We start from the raw sequence: 17,663 nt of genomic DNA, 5'->3' as shown, positions 1-17,663 counted from the left end.
GATTTTTGTTTTTTTGTCAGCAAGTTTCAGAGTTCATTGGCGCCTTTGGCTAAATGTTTAATTACCTTGGCGAATGCTGCGCAGATGCGTGTCCAGTTGGGAGACGCCCCCACGGGCCAGCACGAATATGAAAAGTCTCTTGACGCTGCTGACCTTCGGCAATTGTTTACGGAGGATGCCAACACTCGAGTAGCTGGTGGTGGGGGCCAAGTTCAACGGAAGCCATTGAAAGAAAATGCTTCTTTTTTTGTTTTTATTTTTTTTTTTTTTTACTTTTTCTGCAGTCAACACTTTTTTCTGTGGAGTCGCTTGCAACGGGTCTTCGCAACATTGCGTAGCGCTTGTCGCTGCTTGTAGCATGTAGCCAGTGAAAACCCCGCCACGCCCCCCTTGCGTTTTGCATTTTCCGCAGATGTCTTGATGATGATAACCCCGGACCCAGCCATATTCCAAAAACCGCAACGCGCGCTCGCGCTCGCGCTGGCTCTCTTGGTAAAAGTGACAACAACAGAAACAACTGCTGAAAGCAAATGAAATGTTTTTATTTCTTGTACTTTTTTTCGTTGTTGTACATTTAAATACCCTGAACCCATTGAAAGTGGGCTTGTTAGGGTATCATGGGATTAAGCAAATCTTAGAAACTACTAAAACTATATACGGTGATGTTTTTATTCTCTATATGCAGATCATGTTTATCAATTGTTTTTCGATAACTCTCGCCTCCCATTTTACGCACCTTGCAAGGCCTAGCCTTGGGCTTAAGTATCTCCACATATTTGGGCATCGAAAGTTTCATAAAGATCGGACTATAAACACCAAAGTTAATCAAGAGTGGATTTCCTTTATGAAAAGAATAAGCTGCATACGCAGCGTTACGTTGATAGGAAGCTAAAAGGCAACTTGTCACTTGTTTTAGGGTATCTCTTAGTCGGTAACACTTATCTATTTTTCTCTAGTTTTTTTCAAGTTGGGTCTGTGTCGCAGTTGTAGAGCTTATCGCTGTGGGGCCATCTGTTCAGGGGCCAACAGAGCCGTAAAGAAATTAATTCGCCTAACCCTGTCGACACCTAACACAAGGCTAAGCCTTGGCAGCACTTAACCACCGCCGCACCACACACGACTAGCCAGCATTTATGTGAAGAAGACTCTGTTAAGGCTTTCACTGGGCCCCTCTCTCTCTCCCACTCTCTCCTCTTTCTCCCGCCGGCAACGTATTCTGGCGGCCACCCGCATCAGTTTCGTGGCTTGCACTTTTGACTGACTTATGCAAATAGTTGACGCAAGGTTCATCAAAAAAAAAAAAAAAACAAAAAAACAAAAAAAAAATAAAATAAAAGAAGAAAAGAAAGGTCTATCGAAGGGGAGGGTTAACTGCTAGCCAAGCTGCCTAATTATGCAAAGCGGCTTAGACCGAGGTACGTCTTCGTTGCCAGGGCCAAAAAGGAAGCCAAATGCCGCCCTCACTTTGCATTATTGACTAGCGCTATTCGATTTGCGCAAATCATTTCGCAAAACTTAAAGAAAACCAACCCGGAAATTCCTACGTTCGTTTCCCAAATTGTGTTTGTTGCATGCCCCATTAAAATGTGTGTGGAAAGTGCAGCAAGTGCTGCGGAAATGCAAAACCAAATAGTTTGCAACGAGTGTGAAAAACTTGAAAATGTTTCATGTGAGCTGGGCGAATAAACAAAAGCAAATATCAGCTTAAGAAACAGAAGAATGCGCATAAAATAATATAAGACGCTCGGTGTTCCGGTCGACTAAGCGCTAGTACACTGCAAGAAAATACCCCAACGAAGTTTAATAGAAAACGGATTATATTCAATTTAATTAATTGCTAACTGTTCAACAGAAAGTAAATGATTTGATAAAAGAGCAAAAAGCTTGATTTCCGGAAGAGAGTATTTTCTGAGAACCTTTTTATGCAGAAACTGTTAAAGGTTTATTTAGCTCAACAGATATTTCTTTCAGTGTAGCCGCAGACAGGAAAAAATACAGCTTGCAAATTCTTTGCTGACCCGTGAAATGTCTGCCGTCTGACCCAAGAGGGGCAAAACACTTTTGTGTCGAAACATTTCAGTGCGTAAATTGCAAAGTTGTTCGAAAAAACTAACCGACATTCAAGGCAGGTGTGCAGCAGGGCCCCAGTGACAGATGGGCGAAGATAGAGTGAAGATCTGGGAAGGGGCGTGTGCCCAGTCATGGGTAAATGGATTCGCAGTAGAAGCCGCACACTTGAAGCATAGACTCGCAGATTGTGTGGCATTTGGACAGCTCATTTGTATGTGGAGGCTCCACTCCGCTGACATTTGGCCCACGAAAAGGCTGAGATTGTTGTGCAGCTGCTGGCAGCAACAATCGCCTCTGATTACAGTCCTGTTCGCACTTAAGCTCCGGTTTCTTGTTCTCGTTGTTGTTGTTGCATAGAACATGACATTAGTTGAATAACAAGTGAAGGAAGCTTCGTGGAGCTACTGAATTTGCCACGTTTGCCACGCGGACTCGTTGCGATTGTTCAATTGCAGCTTAACAAGCGCAATTTTCATAATCTTGAGGAAATGCAGCATCGACACGCTTCGCTTTTCACACTCCGCCAATTCAATGATTGGCGAGCTCAGTCAAAACAATAAAAAAAAAAAACCCAAAACCAATCGCTTCCGGTTGCGATCTGTTGTCATTCGCTGAGAATCTTCACGTGAACGTGACCAGAGAGTTCGGACAGCAAAGCGAATCCCCCGACGAACAAGAGCTGCAATTACACGCCAGCAACAATTGCTGCAAAAATTTTCACGCGCCAGCAACAATAACAACAGCAACTACAACAGACATCAGCATTTTCATTTGCAGTTTTTCCAACTGTAAATGTGGGCGTGGCAGGCAGTGCTGCCAACTGCGTTGAGTTTGAATTGAGGCGCTGTCAACTCTCCAGATGTCCAGCTGCTTCTGGTATTTATTTTTTAAATAGTTTTTTCGGTAATTGAAATTGTTTTCCATAATTATTTTTCAATGCAATTCCGCTTTTAGTTCAAACCTGAATTAATTAAAAAGCAAGCGTGGATTATAAATTATGACAGCAAAATTGTCTGTCTTTCGCTTACTCGCGGGTGCGAACCCTAGACTTCGTGCTCGCAACAACCAAAGCAATTAAAATTTGCAACAAGCTGGCAAAAATTATGCTTTTTTTTTGGGGGGGGTTGGAGGAAGAAGCTCAGTCAATTTGTGTCGACAATTTGTGGGCGTTTTGTAAGTGCGCGTCGTTCTTTTCAGCTTTCTCCATATAGAAAGCTCATCATCATTACAAATTTTTATTTGAACTGTGCCCAACCTGGCCTCTCCCCTACACTCACATATCGCTGCTAAGCATCTATTACAATTCGATTTATCGCGATGCTCTTGAATTACAAATAGCCCAGAGACAAACCACGTAAAGATCGAACCAACTTTGATGAGGCAAATGAAAAATACAAAATAAAAATGAGGGGTTTTTTATATTCGTTGGGTGCGGCTTTTATTTGGGCTCGTCTTTGTCTTTGAACTCTTTGGGGGCACATCTAAGTAACTTTGTCTCAAGTTGAAGGCGCCAATAACATTAAAATTTAATAGGCAGCGGTTTAAAGTAATTTACATAGGACAAGTCGGAATTTGGTTAAAGATATTGATGGATGTTGTTGAGGGTTTGAGTTTGAGTTTCATATTGGGTCTAAAGTATTGATTTTTCTTATTGAAAGTTTGGCAAATAAAAGATACTTATTATTTTAATGCATGTTTACAGTGCTCAGTACGTAAAGCCTGGCATAGGGTATTAGGAATATGTCAGGCTATAATAAAAAGGTCTTCTCCACAAAGTGTATTATATACTTTATACTTATTTTAAGCACTTTCTCGTGAACAAACAAACCTTAATCAAGGTGCACTTTGTTGAAGCTAGTTCACAAACTTTGAGCTAGATTCGGGCTCAAAACCTTGCGAACTTCTTAAAGCGGAATCAAGTAAGAACATTCTAGTCATTAGCTTTATTCTCTCAGGAATAATCGCTCTGATATATGATAAGTACATATGTTTCACATAACGCTGTTAGAGTATTTGAGCTTCGCCTTTATAAAACTTACATTTTTCTTGCCTCATCTGCTGTCTCCGGCTACAAAATCCTCGTAAGCCTTTCCATTATAAACACATCAACATCAAATTCATCAATTGAAGTGCGGCACAAGATGCGATCCGAGAAAACGTCACGCAAGCAGCTTCCCCAGCGAAATGACAAAGTCATGGCTGCAACTTCGGCGACTCTTCAGTTGCAGTTGCATGCGGCATGCGGCATGTGGCATGCAGCTTGTTCGCTTGTGGGTGATTGCTTTGTAAGCGTTGAAAACTTTATTACAATATTATCACATTCGACTTGGGCAGCGGCGAGCACACAAGAAGTGTGAGTGAAAGCAAAGATTAATTTGTGTCTCTGCGACTAGCTCGAACCCTGGCACTCTGATATTTTTGAGCAATACCTGCGTGGGTGCTGCCGATAACTGAGCCCCTATCAATGAGGCGTCCCGAAACAATGGAGTTCGGCAACATGTGCAGCATTTGCCGTTCCCTCTGCTGCCTCGTTTCGTAAATCATTTAAAAATAATTAAGCTCATGTTGTTTTCCCAATTGAACAGGGCTGGGGAGCTGCCCACGTTGATTTGTGTGGCAAATGATTTTGTTAAAAATGTAAAAATTTATACACTCTGTGTTGTGTGTTGTTGGGCTTGACATATCTGTGGAGCTCTCTGGGGTTTAGGGTTACCGACGCGGCTGCGTGGGGAGCTGCATCAATAAATCAAAATGCAAACGGAAGTGTAGAATACGAAATACGATCGTGTGTTACACATTCATCGTATTGAATTTCGCTTATATGCTCATGTGAATGGTTTTTTATATTTATTAATTTTATGGGGATTATGGATTAGAGTACAATAAAATAAAGATTACTGCAAGCACATTCAACTCTATATGTAAAACTGAATGATTGATAAACGCACTGAAATTTTCAATGTTACCTTATGGGATAAACGTTAAGACGGGGGTTTGACAAGTTCCACCCGCATGTATGGAAAAAAAGTGAAAAAACGTTAGTAAAAATCAGCCTCAATTTATTTTTTATTTATTTTTTATTTTTTGTTTTCACGAGCAAATGAGGGGTATACCCGCTAGTATCGTGTATAGACATAGGCTATAATTTCCCAACCCCATAACTCGGTCAAAACTCATCGGATTTTCATGAAATTTGGGGTTTTTTCCCATAATTTGGCCTCTAGATCAATTTGGCATCTAAATCTGACAACATCATTCTGAGTCAAAATTCATCTGAAAATGGTACCCACAAATATCCTATAAAGACATTGGTAAAAACTTCCCAACCCCATAACTCGGTAAAAACTCATCAGATTCTCGCGAAGTTTGGCTTTTTATGCATAGTTTTCCCTCTTTAATAATTTGGCATTCAAATGTGACTACGTAAATTTCAGTCGAAATTCATGTCAAAATCTAACCCTTAGATTCGTATATGTACATAGGTCAGAATTTCCCACCCCCATAACTCGGTCAAAATTCAGCAGATTCTCATGAAGTTTGGCTTTTTATACATAGTTTTCCCTCTTAAATAATCTGGCATTTAAATCTGAATAGGTAAATTTCAGTCGTAATTCTTGTCCAAATCTCTAACCTCTTATTTTCGTATATAGATATGGATCGAAATTTCCCACCCCTATAACTCGGTCAAATCTCATCCGATTTTCATGAGGTTTGGCTTTTTATGCATAGTTTTCCCTCTTAAATAATCTGGCATTTAAATCTGACTACGTAAATTTTGGTCGAAATTCATGTCAAAATCTTACCCCTTGAATTCGTATATAGACATGGATCGAAATGTCCCACCCCTATAACTCGGTCAAATCTCATCCGATTTTCATGAGGTTTGGCTTTTTATGCATAGTTTTCCCTCTTAAATAATCTGGCATTTAAATCTGACTACGTAAATTTTGGTCGAAATTCATGTCAAAATCTTACCCCTTAAATTCGTATATAGACATGGATCGAAATTTCCCACCCCTATAACTCGGTCAAATCTCATCCGATTTTCATGAGGTTTGGCTTTTTATGCATAGTTTTCCCTCTTAAAAAATCTGGCATTTAAATCTGACTACGTAAATTTTGGTCGAAATTCATGTCAAAATCTCACCCCTTAAATTCGTATATAGACATGGATCGAAATTTCCCACTCCTATAACTCGGTCAAATCTCATCCGATTTTCATGAGGTTTGGCTTTTTATGCATAGTTTTCCCTCTTAAAAAATCTGGCATTTAAATGTGACTACGTAAATTTTGGTCGAAATTCATGTCAAAATCTTACCCCTTAAATTCGTATATAGACATGGATCGAAATTTCCCACCCCATAACTCGGTCAAATCTCATCCGATTTTCATGAGGTTTGGCTTTTTATGCATAGTTTTCCCTCTTAAAGAATCTGGCATTTAAATCTGACTACGTAAATTTTGGTCGAAATTCATGTCAAAATCTTACCCCTTAAATTCGTATATAGACATGGATCGAAATTTCCCACCCCTATAACTCGGTCAAATCTCATCCGATTTTCATGAGGTTTGGCTTTTTATGCATAGTTTTCCCTCTTAAAGAATCTGGCATTTAAATCTGACTACGTAAATTTTGGTCGAAATTCATGTCAAAATCTTACCCCTTAAATTCGTATATAGACATGGATCGAAATTTCCCACCCCTATAACTCGGTCAAATCTCATCCGATTTTCATGAGGTTTGGCTTTTTATGCATAGTTTTCCCTCTTAAATAATCTGGCATTTAAATCTGACAACGTAAATTTTAGTCGAAATTCATGTCAAAATTAACCCCTTAGATTCGTATACAGACATGGATCGAAATTTCCCACCCCTATAACTCGGTCAAATCTCATCCGATTTTCATGAGGTTTGGCTTTTTATGCATAGTTTTCCCTCTTAAATAATCTGGCATTTAAATCTGACTACGTAAATTTTGGTCGAAATTCATGTTAAAATCTTACCCCTTAAATTCGTATATAGACATGGATCGAAATTTCCCACCCCTATAACTCGGTCAAATCTCATCCGATTTTCATGAGGTTTGGCTTTTTATGCATAGTTTTCCCTCTTAAAAAATCTGGCATTTAAATCTGACTACGTAAATTTTGGTCGAAATTCATGTCAAAATCTCACCCCTTAAATTCGTATATAGACATGGATCGAAATTTCCCACTCCTATAACTCGGTCAAATCTCATCCGATTTTCATGAGGTTTGGCTTTTTATGCATAGTTTTCCCTCTTAAAAAATCTGGCATTTAAATGTGACTACGTAAATTTTGGTCGAAATTCATGTTAAAATCTTACCCCTTAAATTCGTGTATAGACATGGATCGAAATTTCCCACCCCTATAACTCGGTCAAATCTCATCCGATTTGCATGAGGTTTGGCTTTTTATGCATAGTTTTCCCTCTTAAAGAATCTGGCATTTAAATCTGACTACGTAAATTTTGGTCGAAATTCATGTCAAAATCTTACCCCTTAAATTCGTATATAGACATGGATCGAAATTTCCCACCCCTATAACTCGGTCAAATCTCATCCGATTTTCATGAGGTTTGGCTTTTTATGCATAGTTTTCCCTCTTAAAAAATCTGGCATTTAAATCTGACTACGTAAATTTTGGTCGAAATTCATGTCAAAATCTTACCCCTTAAATTCGTATATAGACATGGATCGAAATTTCCCACCCCTATAACTCGGTCAAATCTCATCCGATTTTCATGAGGTTTGGCTTTTTATGCATAGTTTTCCCTCTTAAATAATCTGGCATTTAAATCTGACAACGTAAATTTTGGTCGAAATTCATGTCAAAATTAACCCCTTAGATTCGTATACAGACATGGATCGAAATTTCCCACCCCTATAACTCGGTCAAATCTCATCCGATTTTCATGAGGTTTGGCTTTTTATGCATAGTTTTCCCTCTTAAAAAATCTGGCATTTAAATCTGACTACGTAAATTTTGGTCGAAATTCATGTCAAAATCTTACTCCTTAGATTCGATTATAGACATGGATCGAAATTTCCCACCCCTATAACTCGGTCAAATCTCATCCGATTTTCATGAGGTTTGGCTTTTTATGCATAGTTTTCCCTCTTAAAAAATCTGGCATTTAAATCTGACTACGTAAATTTTGGTCGAAATTCATGTAAAAATCTTGGCCATTAAATTCGTATATAGACATAGGTAAATATTTCCCAACCCCATAACTTGGCCAAACCTCATCAGATTTTCATGAAGATTGGCTTATTTCTCATGGCTTGACATCTAGATCAATTTGGCATCTAAATCTAAATTCATGTGAAATATCATCTTGACATAGGTCGAAATTGTCCGACCACAAACCTTTTGTAAATGTTCAACCTATTTTCACGAGAAATTAAGAGTATATAGCTTCTTAATCGCCAAAATAACATCATGTAAACAGTGTATACGGCTAAAGTATCTATCATTTGTCTATCAACATATCTACAATACATGGAGCAAATTCAGATTATCGGAATTGAATATTTCTGGGAGTGTATCCTTAGAGTATGCCAGAGTCGTGCATGCGACTGTTTGTTATTGTAAATACTTTGCCACCCGCTGCTGCATTTACTGTGGCTGCTGCTGTTACCTTTGACAAGATGACAACACGAATTTCAATTACGAATCGCACACCTTTCGACTCCTCATTTTGGCAACTGACAACATTTAAAAAGTGGTTAAAGCGAGCTAAGCCAGGCAACCGCAGCGCAAATTAGGCAACAAGTGCCTGGCAACATGTTGCGGCCCAGCATGTTGCATGGGAATGGAAATGGTAATGGGAATGGGAATGGCAATTGGAATTGCAATTTGCAATTGGCAATAGGTGCATTTATTTTCGTTAGCTATTTGTTGTTTCTTTGGCATGCCAAATGATATCGCAGCTAATAATTTATGACTTTTAATTTGCCACTTGTGCAAGATTTATGGGCAATATGAAAATTGAAATGCAATCAAAAATATTATGTTAACCTCTGACCGCGAACAACAAAATTGAAAAAGAACGAGAGAGAGAGAGAGACTGAGAGAAAAATAACAAACAAACGATGAACTTAAATGTGGCACATAAATCAGCTGAGCTACGACAGTTTTTGGCGCCTATTTAAGCCGGTCGCAGTTTTCACTCCAACAACAACAACAAAGCAAAAGGAAAAACAACAACAAATTGATTGACAAGCCATGAAATTGCATTTTTGGTTTGTGGTTTCAGCTCCTGGCGCTGACAATTTGTTAAAGCATTTCATAGAAAGTTTTTCACTGACCTGAACTCTGACCCCCAACTAGTTGGCTGCCTGGGAGCGCGACGTCCTTTTGCATCCTGCAGCGGAAAAATTGTTGACTTATCATTGGCTCATCTTTTGGCTTTGATCTCCAGCTGTGCGCATCGCTTCATGCATGAACGGCCGCTTGTTTGCCTGTTGCTGCAACATGCAAATATGAACATGACAACAAGCTGCATGCCCCACACCCACCCTCCTCGCTCTCCTCTGCTGCTGCAGCTGCTGCCGCCTCGTCAGCGTGCAATGCCACCCAAGCTATGTATTTCCTATTTGCGGCCTTGGCTTCCTTCCTCTTGGCCAGCTTTTCTATTGTTTTTCCACAACTATTTTTTGTTTACATAAACATTTTGCATTCACTATAGTTAGTTTTTCCTTTTTTTTTTTTTTTTTTTTTTTATTTTGTTTACGCCTTGACTGTGCATTTATTTGCTCTGGCAGAGTTCCTCTTCTGTGGCCTCTCGTGGTCGGTGATGATGTCTTGCTTTGGCTCCGTTGACTCGTGCAATAATAAATTTGAAATGTTTTGGCATTTTGGTAGCCGCTGAAGCATAAATATTTGTAAACGTGCTACGAATTGTTTGTTGGCAATTGCATATTGAGAACTTGCCAACTTTAGTAACTGACTACGTGGTGCATAAATTAAGTGGCAAGATATGAGCTAAAAGATATGTGGGAATCTACGTGACATGTGCAATTTGATTGGGTTTTACTGTGGGAGTTTTAGTTGACTGGGAAGTTAGAACAGCAAAATATTTTTCTCTATTTTTCTCATTATAACAACCCTTCGATATCGATAGATGATCATCGTTAGTTCATTTATCTAATAGCTTTCATATTAAAGTCTAGTTGTGGTTTTTATAAGGCCCAATAAAAAACTGACCATCATAGTTAACTATCAGTTAACTGAGATTATTATATGACAAATCTTATCAAATGTTGGTGATGTTTTATAGCTTTGTCCAATTGTGCATTAGTTTGTTCTTATCGATTGCTGCTATCCAGCTATTGAGGTATTCCCTTGTTACAATCTGGCGTATTGGCTTTTATTTATTATCATGATGCCATCATTTATGGCATTCATTAATGCACTCCAACAAACTGCGCTTCCTCCAACATCAACTTATCAGCTCTGCGGTGCCACAAAGTGGGCCAACTATAGATAGATATCTATATCTATATATATATGCTTTATCGATTCCTTGTTATCGACTATATCAACAATGCCATAACAAAAGCATTTTCTAGGCATTTCTTTTGGCTCCAAAACTTGGGCACTTGCATTTGCTGCATTTTGTCGCGTGTCTGGCACCCGCTCCCCGCCCCACACAGAAAATGTCATGCACCATTGCCACATGCACAGAGCCAGAAAATTGGGTGAAAATCTCATTTTCCATTTCATTGTTGTGCCCGCACAAGTCAACAGTTTTCTGGCCAGACATAAATTGTGTGTGTAGCTAGAAAAAAAGCTTTTCTCGTATTCAATTAGCATAACAAACTATGGAAATCCTCCTACCCATCGGACCCCCCACCCCCCACGCTCTTTCACTCAACACCCACTCGGTAAATTCTGATACGGCGCCCATTTTTGGGGGAGACTTGAAAATAGTTTTCCCATAACAGGGCATATTTTCCTCAATTGTTGTTCTTAGCTGGCGCTTTTCGGCTGTCAATTGTGGATTTTTTAAAAATTTGTGGGTTGCGTGACTTTTGTTGTTGTCAGTATTGTTGCTGGCATCTGGCGATTATTCGACTGCCAAAGTGTGGCCAAACATTTCACTTTAGCTGAGCCCAAAACAAATCATCATATGCGTGTTGTCAAACTTGTCGCTCTACAAAATATCTAAGCAACTCGCTGTGGCCCCTATTTAGTCATAAATTATGTATTTATAGTCATGTCGATTCTTTGTCTGGGAAGTCGATTTTTTTTTCTTATGGCTCTTTCATAAATTTGATGTTGGCCTTTGAAGTGCATTTCATTATGTCGCCAAAAACTGTGCACTCAAAACAAATGCCTCTCCAGATGCTTTAAGAGTTTGCTAGAAATGGAATACAAAACGGTTTGTGTAAAAAATGTTAAGTGAATATTGAGGCGGATTTTTTAATTAAGTTGCAATTAACTAGAATTTAAGACAAAACAACTCTTGAATGCATAAAATACGTATTATAAATAATGGTATGATTGTAAAAAATGTAAAAAATTTATAATGAAAGTAAAAATGTCTTAAATTGAGTTCCGCATTTGGGCTTTGTATTTAAGAATCTTTAAAGTAAAAGAAAGCTTCTTGAAGCAAGAATTTTGTGATTAGGGTATGAAATTTATTAAATTTTTTGTTACATATTTGCTCCTTCTTTCTTTATAAGTAAGCTACATGTAAATACCTAATTTAAAACCAACTAACTCTCCCCATTTCTCTCTTATTTTCTCTTTCTAGGTAAGAATCATGCATATGTTATAAGGTCTGAGATCTGTGATCTCCTTTGTGCGGCGCACACATGTCTTGCGTAAGTCTTTCCAGCCATTTCTGTTTGTTTTTTTGTTTTTCTTGCCATTTTTCGGTTAGTTTTGGTTTCCGCAATTAAAATTGGCCATTTCTCATGTTGAACTATCAACAACGAGATGCCATTTTGCACACACCCGCCGCACACTCCCCTCCACCACCCCTTTGTTTGCAGGGGGGTTTGCGAGTCATAACTTTTTGGCTTTGCGTGCAAATTTCAATTTTTCATCGCATTTTTGCAGGCTGGGTGACTGAGCAAAATGTTTAGCCACGGAACAAACAGTCTGCAACGTTCAATAAACTAAAATGGAACCCAGATTAAGATACGTCCATGCACATACATCACATGCATAGAGAAATACATGAGTCCTGCCCGCTGCTCCTGAGCCTCTAGCTCCTCCCCTGTCCTCTGTCATTCGTTTGCGAAAATTAACGATTTGCAATTAACATTCATTCGCTTTCACTCATCTCATCTTTTGAGTGCACAATTTTCGTTTTGTCTTTCTTTTGTTTCGACTGCAATTTCTTAATTGCCTTAATTCATTCGATTTGCTGCTGCACTTTCGCATTTCAGTTTGATTTATTGCAAAATAAGTTGTTCATCTGTTTAATAAGCGATATTTCAGGAGTTGCAGTTGACTTAAAATGTCTTTGATCTTTAGGTGAGCTGTTATCTATTCCTGCAAGGGACTTGATATTTCATATAATATAATTTTGCCTCGAAATGTGTAACGCATAAGAGAAGACGTCTGCGACCATATAAAGTATATATATTCTATGTCAGTAGCAAGAGCCGAGTTATAGCCGCATCCGACTATCCGTCTGTCTATGTCTATGAGAACTAGTCTCTCAGTTTTATCGCTATGGTCATACAAATTTGCATAGTTTCATCTTTATGTTGCAGGCAGAAAATATGTCGACACAGATCGATCCACTATATCATATAACTGCCCTAGGAAAGATCGGTCGAACAGTAGCTTCTCTGTTCCATCATATTCATCACATTCAAATATCCATAAAGGTTTTAAGCCTTCCATCCCTACGTTCTCGTTTAGAGAGAATATTGTTTAGGCTCTCAAGAAGTAATAATGCTCACTTATAGCACAAATGCGTGGCAGCTAAAGTTGTTCCCTTCAATCTGAGCTTATCTAGTTTTATCGACCTTTTCTTACAACACTTCAATTAAGCTATCAGTGATCGCCTTTGCTGTCTTTTAACTTCTCTTCTAATCCCTCCACAGGCTTCTCCATCTTCTCCCTATTACCATTTCATTAAATTAGCTAATTACGCATATACCCAAAGTAATTCCAACTTATCTTGGCAATCTCTTTGGTCTGTGCGCAGATAACTTTTATTATTGGCAAATGTTGTTAAACGAGCGATCATCATAATGATCAGCATAATGATCGGCATGATCATTATCGGAATTAAGCAAGCAATTACTTTTGATAAAATTGAACATTTAGTGGCAGGCTGCGTTGCATAGACAGACCTTCAGTCAGCCAGGGCAGAAAAAAAAAACTATCTATAAACAAAGGCAGCTCTTTGAAGAAAGATGCGCTCCGATCACAGAGGGCATTGAGTTCCCCCCTCAATGCTTTTACCCCTCCCCCGTAGCCCTGGGCTGGCTGCTGGCTGCTGGCTCTTTGGACTGCTGTCAGATTGTATATCTGTCTGTGGAGTGCGCTCCCGACTTCGACTCCGGCTCCGACTCTGACAGCTTGGACTGCTGCTCTCGACTCTTTGGGTCCGGCTGCCTGGCTGTCTGTCTGTCTGGCTGTCTGTCAAAGGCAAAAAGTGAGCATATTGAAAACAATTCGTTGTTGTACTTTTTGCAGCGTCTGTCTTCCGGCAATGTTACAATGTTTCTTCTCGTTGTTGCTAGTTTTTGTTTTGTTGCATCAGTTTCAGTTTGTTGCTGTCATTCGATTTTGGACTGTTTCGCTGTCGAATGTGGCGATTTGCCTGTTTGATATGGCGCAAAAGGTTTTCTTTTCCGCTGCTGCCACTCAGCTTTGTGCTTTGCTCTGGCAATTGAGTCACCACGATTTTCGCGGGCAAGCGGGGCTACAAAACGTGTAGCCAGGCACCTCGTAACGGCTGCTGCTGCCACCTGGCTGGCTGGCTGGCTGGAATGGGGCACGTCTGCCCTCAAATTTAAACCCTCATATTTGTTTGCGATCCCGCAACGTTTTACGTGACAATACTTTTTTGCTGAAGCTGGAATTATCATAAAATCGCCACGTGATAAATTCGCACACACAGGTGAAAATTGCAAATTTCGCAATTTAAATTTTTTGTTTCTCTATGCGCGAGCGACATGCACGAGATGCAAATGCAAATGCGACTTTCTAATGCAGCACAGCTGCCCCTCCTATCGCTGCCTGGCTGCCCCGCTTGTCTGCAGCATGTGCGCTCAAGGGTGTCTCTCGTCTCGTTTTTCTATAATTTGTCTGCCCCGAAAATTGATTTCGCTGCGCCTGATTAATCCTTGTTAAGTCTTGCCACATGCCACATGCTCAATGCAACATCATAATCCAATGAGCTGCTGTTGTCAACGACGACGACGACGACGACGTCGACGCCGACGCGTTTCACTTGCAACATTCAATCATGCAACAGTTGCAAGTGGCACAGGAAGGTGTGCGTGCGTCTGACTGGCTCTGTCTACCTACCTACTACTATCTGGTACCTGGTGGCGGCTGCTCCTCGTTTATTCAAATTGTCGTTTGGCAAATTGCTAATAAAGTTGCCAGCCGCAGCGCAGCGCTTCGCATCGCCAATAAATATTGGTTTTATTTCAGCGCTATGCAAATTTTTATGTACTTCGATTGCAGCAGCCGCAATAAAATCACGGGCGTTGATGTGCGAATCGAAAGGTGTGCATGCCAGAGTTTGTGTAGTTGTTAGTGTCCGTAGTTTGCTGGGATGACTTCGTTATGGATCTATTGTCGCTTTGCAGACAATGCAGATCAGTTAAACTTTCACTGGGCAGTGCATTGAGTGCAAAACAACATTACTCTGTTACGGTTTGTAGATAACCCAACTGTTGCAGTTTATGGATTTGTTTGAATTCCTTGCCTGACGTGACAAGAGAGATTCAATCAGACGACCATAAACCCTATGAGGAATTTTTCAATTAAATCAAATTTGAACTAAAGACAATTGACAAAAGCGTAATGTTATCAAAAAGCCAGGTAATCGTGGCGAAAATAATTCGTTCAGAGCTTAACTTCAAGACTATCACAAATGTATCAAGTATAAAAATTCTTGATCAGATTGACGAAGAATCTCGATGCCCCCAAGTGCGGCTAGGAAAATCGTAGGGTTAGACACAAGCACATACACATTCAATTTCTTATCGATATCTTTCACTTTCTCAATATCAAAATTGATTGATTTTATGATATGTGTTTCTAGCATAACTCGAGAATTATACGAACTAGATACACCAAGCGTTGTATGTAGGTTACAAATATTTCACTTTTTTGAAGTCTTTTCCAATAACTAAATTTTCAAGTTGATGACTTTCGCTTTACACGAATCTAAGAGCCACACTGAGGCCCAACAAAATTTATAAAGATTGGCATATTGGAAGACAATTATGTATTAAATTTTAATATATATTCGTAAAGGTAAAATTTAGACACAATTTTTATATTTACTATCAAAATGTTGCATGTAAGCTGGCTCTCCAACAATCTTTTTATATAACAAACTAATTTGTGCTTTATTCTTTAGTCTTTGATAATTTTTTTTTTGCGCACCTGGCATTATATACGTCTCACTAATCCGCAACTTTTTGCCACTTAGTTTCTCAGTTTCAGAGTTTTTCTTACCCAGTTTCAGTTCAATGTACTCTAAACAATTGAACATTAAGCACGCTTAGCTGCTTGCCTATGTTGCTATGTTTGTTGTTGTTGTTGTTGTTGTCGTTGCTGCTGTTGTTGTTGTTGTTGGTTTGCTGCTTGGTTTGGCTTGGCTGCGGTCTCTTTCACCTCACATCCCAGCGTACAGCATAGGTTATATCTAAAACCTAACTGCCGATTGTATTGGAGTGTTATTGAACCCAGACCCACATTATTAAACGCCCCGTAAAAATATTTATATATGTGATTAAAATGGGGCTCTAAATAATGTCACACACACAAGCACACACACAAATTGTTGTTGGTAGCAAATCACGTAGCCTGACCAGAGCGATAATCATGGCCATGACTAAACTGTGTTCAACTTTTACTTTGTCGGGAACTTAACCCTTGCCAAAAGAGAAACACACACACGCCTCCTTTGGGGATGTGCCCACTTTCTTCTGAAACGCTTTTAAAAATCAATTTTTCAGCAGCAGCAGCAGCAGCTACTCGAGATCGCATCGTCGTGTCTTGTGTTTTAGCCACAAGTGCACTCACATGTCGTCGATCAAGCGCCGCGTCTCGGTTTATCTTTTCGGAAGTAAGGCCTGACAAGCAGCTTGCGTCTTCTCTGGCTTTTGCTGTTGCTGTTGTACTCGAACTGACCCCCGGCCTAACCCCCAGTTCGCCAGAGTTATGAACCCGTTCGCCGGCTAATGAGTTATACAGACGCTGTCGCTCAGAGCAGAGAGACATGCTGCCAGGACTGAAGCAGGTGGGTGGCAGGCGGCAGGCGGCAGTTGACTTATTATGTGGCCGGTGTTTGTGTGTTTTGATTTTGTAGCTTCTGGGCATTTGGGGTTCAGGTCGTCGCAAATTGAGGTGTCGTAATTGTTGAGGAAAAAAAAACAAAAAAAAAAAAACAAACGTTGCCCGTTTCGCTGTGTTTGTTCATCTCCACCTGCTGTTGGTGAAAGTCGGCGTTAAAGTTTTTCCATTGTCTCCTGTTTATTGTGCTTGTTGCTCGTTTTGACTGCGCGGCCCCCGAAGGACCCCCGAAAACAAAAAAAAAACAATCCACAACAAATCCAAAACTGAAACCCAAAACTCATTTGCAATGTTAACGATATGAACAAATTTATTTCACATGTCGCCAAAGGCAAACTAAGATTTTTATATGCTTTAAAGCTACGCTAATGAAGCTGGTTAGAAAGCCAATTATTAAGTATGACTTATATAAATATCATAGCTTTTATCAGGCAGAATTTATTATAGACCACATATCATAGCATATATGTGCATCTTGGCCAGGGTATCAAATCTTCGTTCATTGTTTGCCTTTCTAGCATATTTAATTTATTTTCCTTTATTGCCAAATTGCAGTTTTTATTTTAATGAATTTCGTATTTGTTTTTGTTTTCCTGCGAGTTGCCAATGCGGTTTGTCAGTTTTTGGTAATTACATTGTCCATTGTACAACTCTTTTTATGGGCACTTAATTTGCCAAATGTCCGCTTTCAATTATAGTCGTTTTATGTTGTGTGGCATATTGCCACGCCCCAATTACAAGTTGTCCAAGAAAGTTGCAACCTGTTATATGAGATGTGCAAGACTCTGTGCAGGTCAGCGGAGGTCAATGCATAGTGAATGCTAATTGTCATTATTATGATTGTAATCATTATGAGGGGTATAAAAAAATGTTGACTTCTTGAGTTACAAGAAAGAGTACAATTAATACACAATTTCGCTTTTATATTTAAATGAAGATGCATTTGCCAAATAATATTAAGCAATGCAGCTAATATCCCATTCTATAGATGCAAAGTTTTTGTCAAAAAAAAAAAAATAAAGTATGTTTATATGCTATAAAGTTCATTTGTGACCTAAGTCAAGC

The 17,663-nt window shown here is 39.3% G+C and overlaps 1 protein-coding gene across 7 annotated transcripts in view; it reads left to right on the top strand.

The window, feature by feature from the left end:
• klar (klarsicht) overlaps positions 1-17,663 on the top strand; it is a 171,637-nt gene that overhangs the window by 98,502 nt on the left and 55,472 nt on the right. Inside the window, exon 1 of one of the 7 annotated variants that reach the window (XM_032434633.2) lies at positions 11,873-11,923. The exons of the other annotated variants lie outside the window; for them this stretch is intronic. Within the exon in view, the coding sequence (XP_032290524.1) occupies positions 11,915-11,923 (9 nt within the window). The 5' untranslated portion in view covers positions 11,873-11,914. Of the gene's footprint in view, positions 1-11,872; positions 11,924-17,663 lie in introns of those variants that run through there. 7 annotated transcript variants of the gene reach the window in all.

This window comes from Drosophila virilis, chromosome 3, assembly GCF_030788295.1.
Source record: "Drosophila virilis strain 15010-1051.87 chromosome 3, Dvir_AGI_RSII-ME, whole genome shotgun sequence".
NCBI classification, from domain to species: domain Eukaryota; kingdom Metazoa; phylum Arthropoda; class Insecta; order Diptera; family Drosophilidae; genus Drosophila; species Drosophila virilis.
Note: the sequence above shows the minus strand (reverse complement) of the source record. Positions and strands in the feature narration are given on the sequence as shown.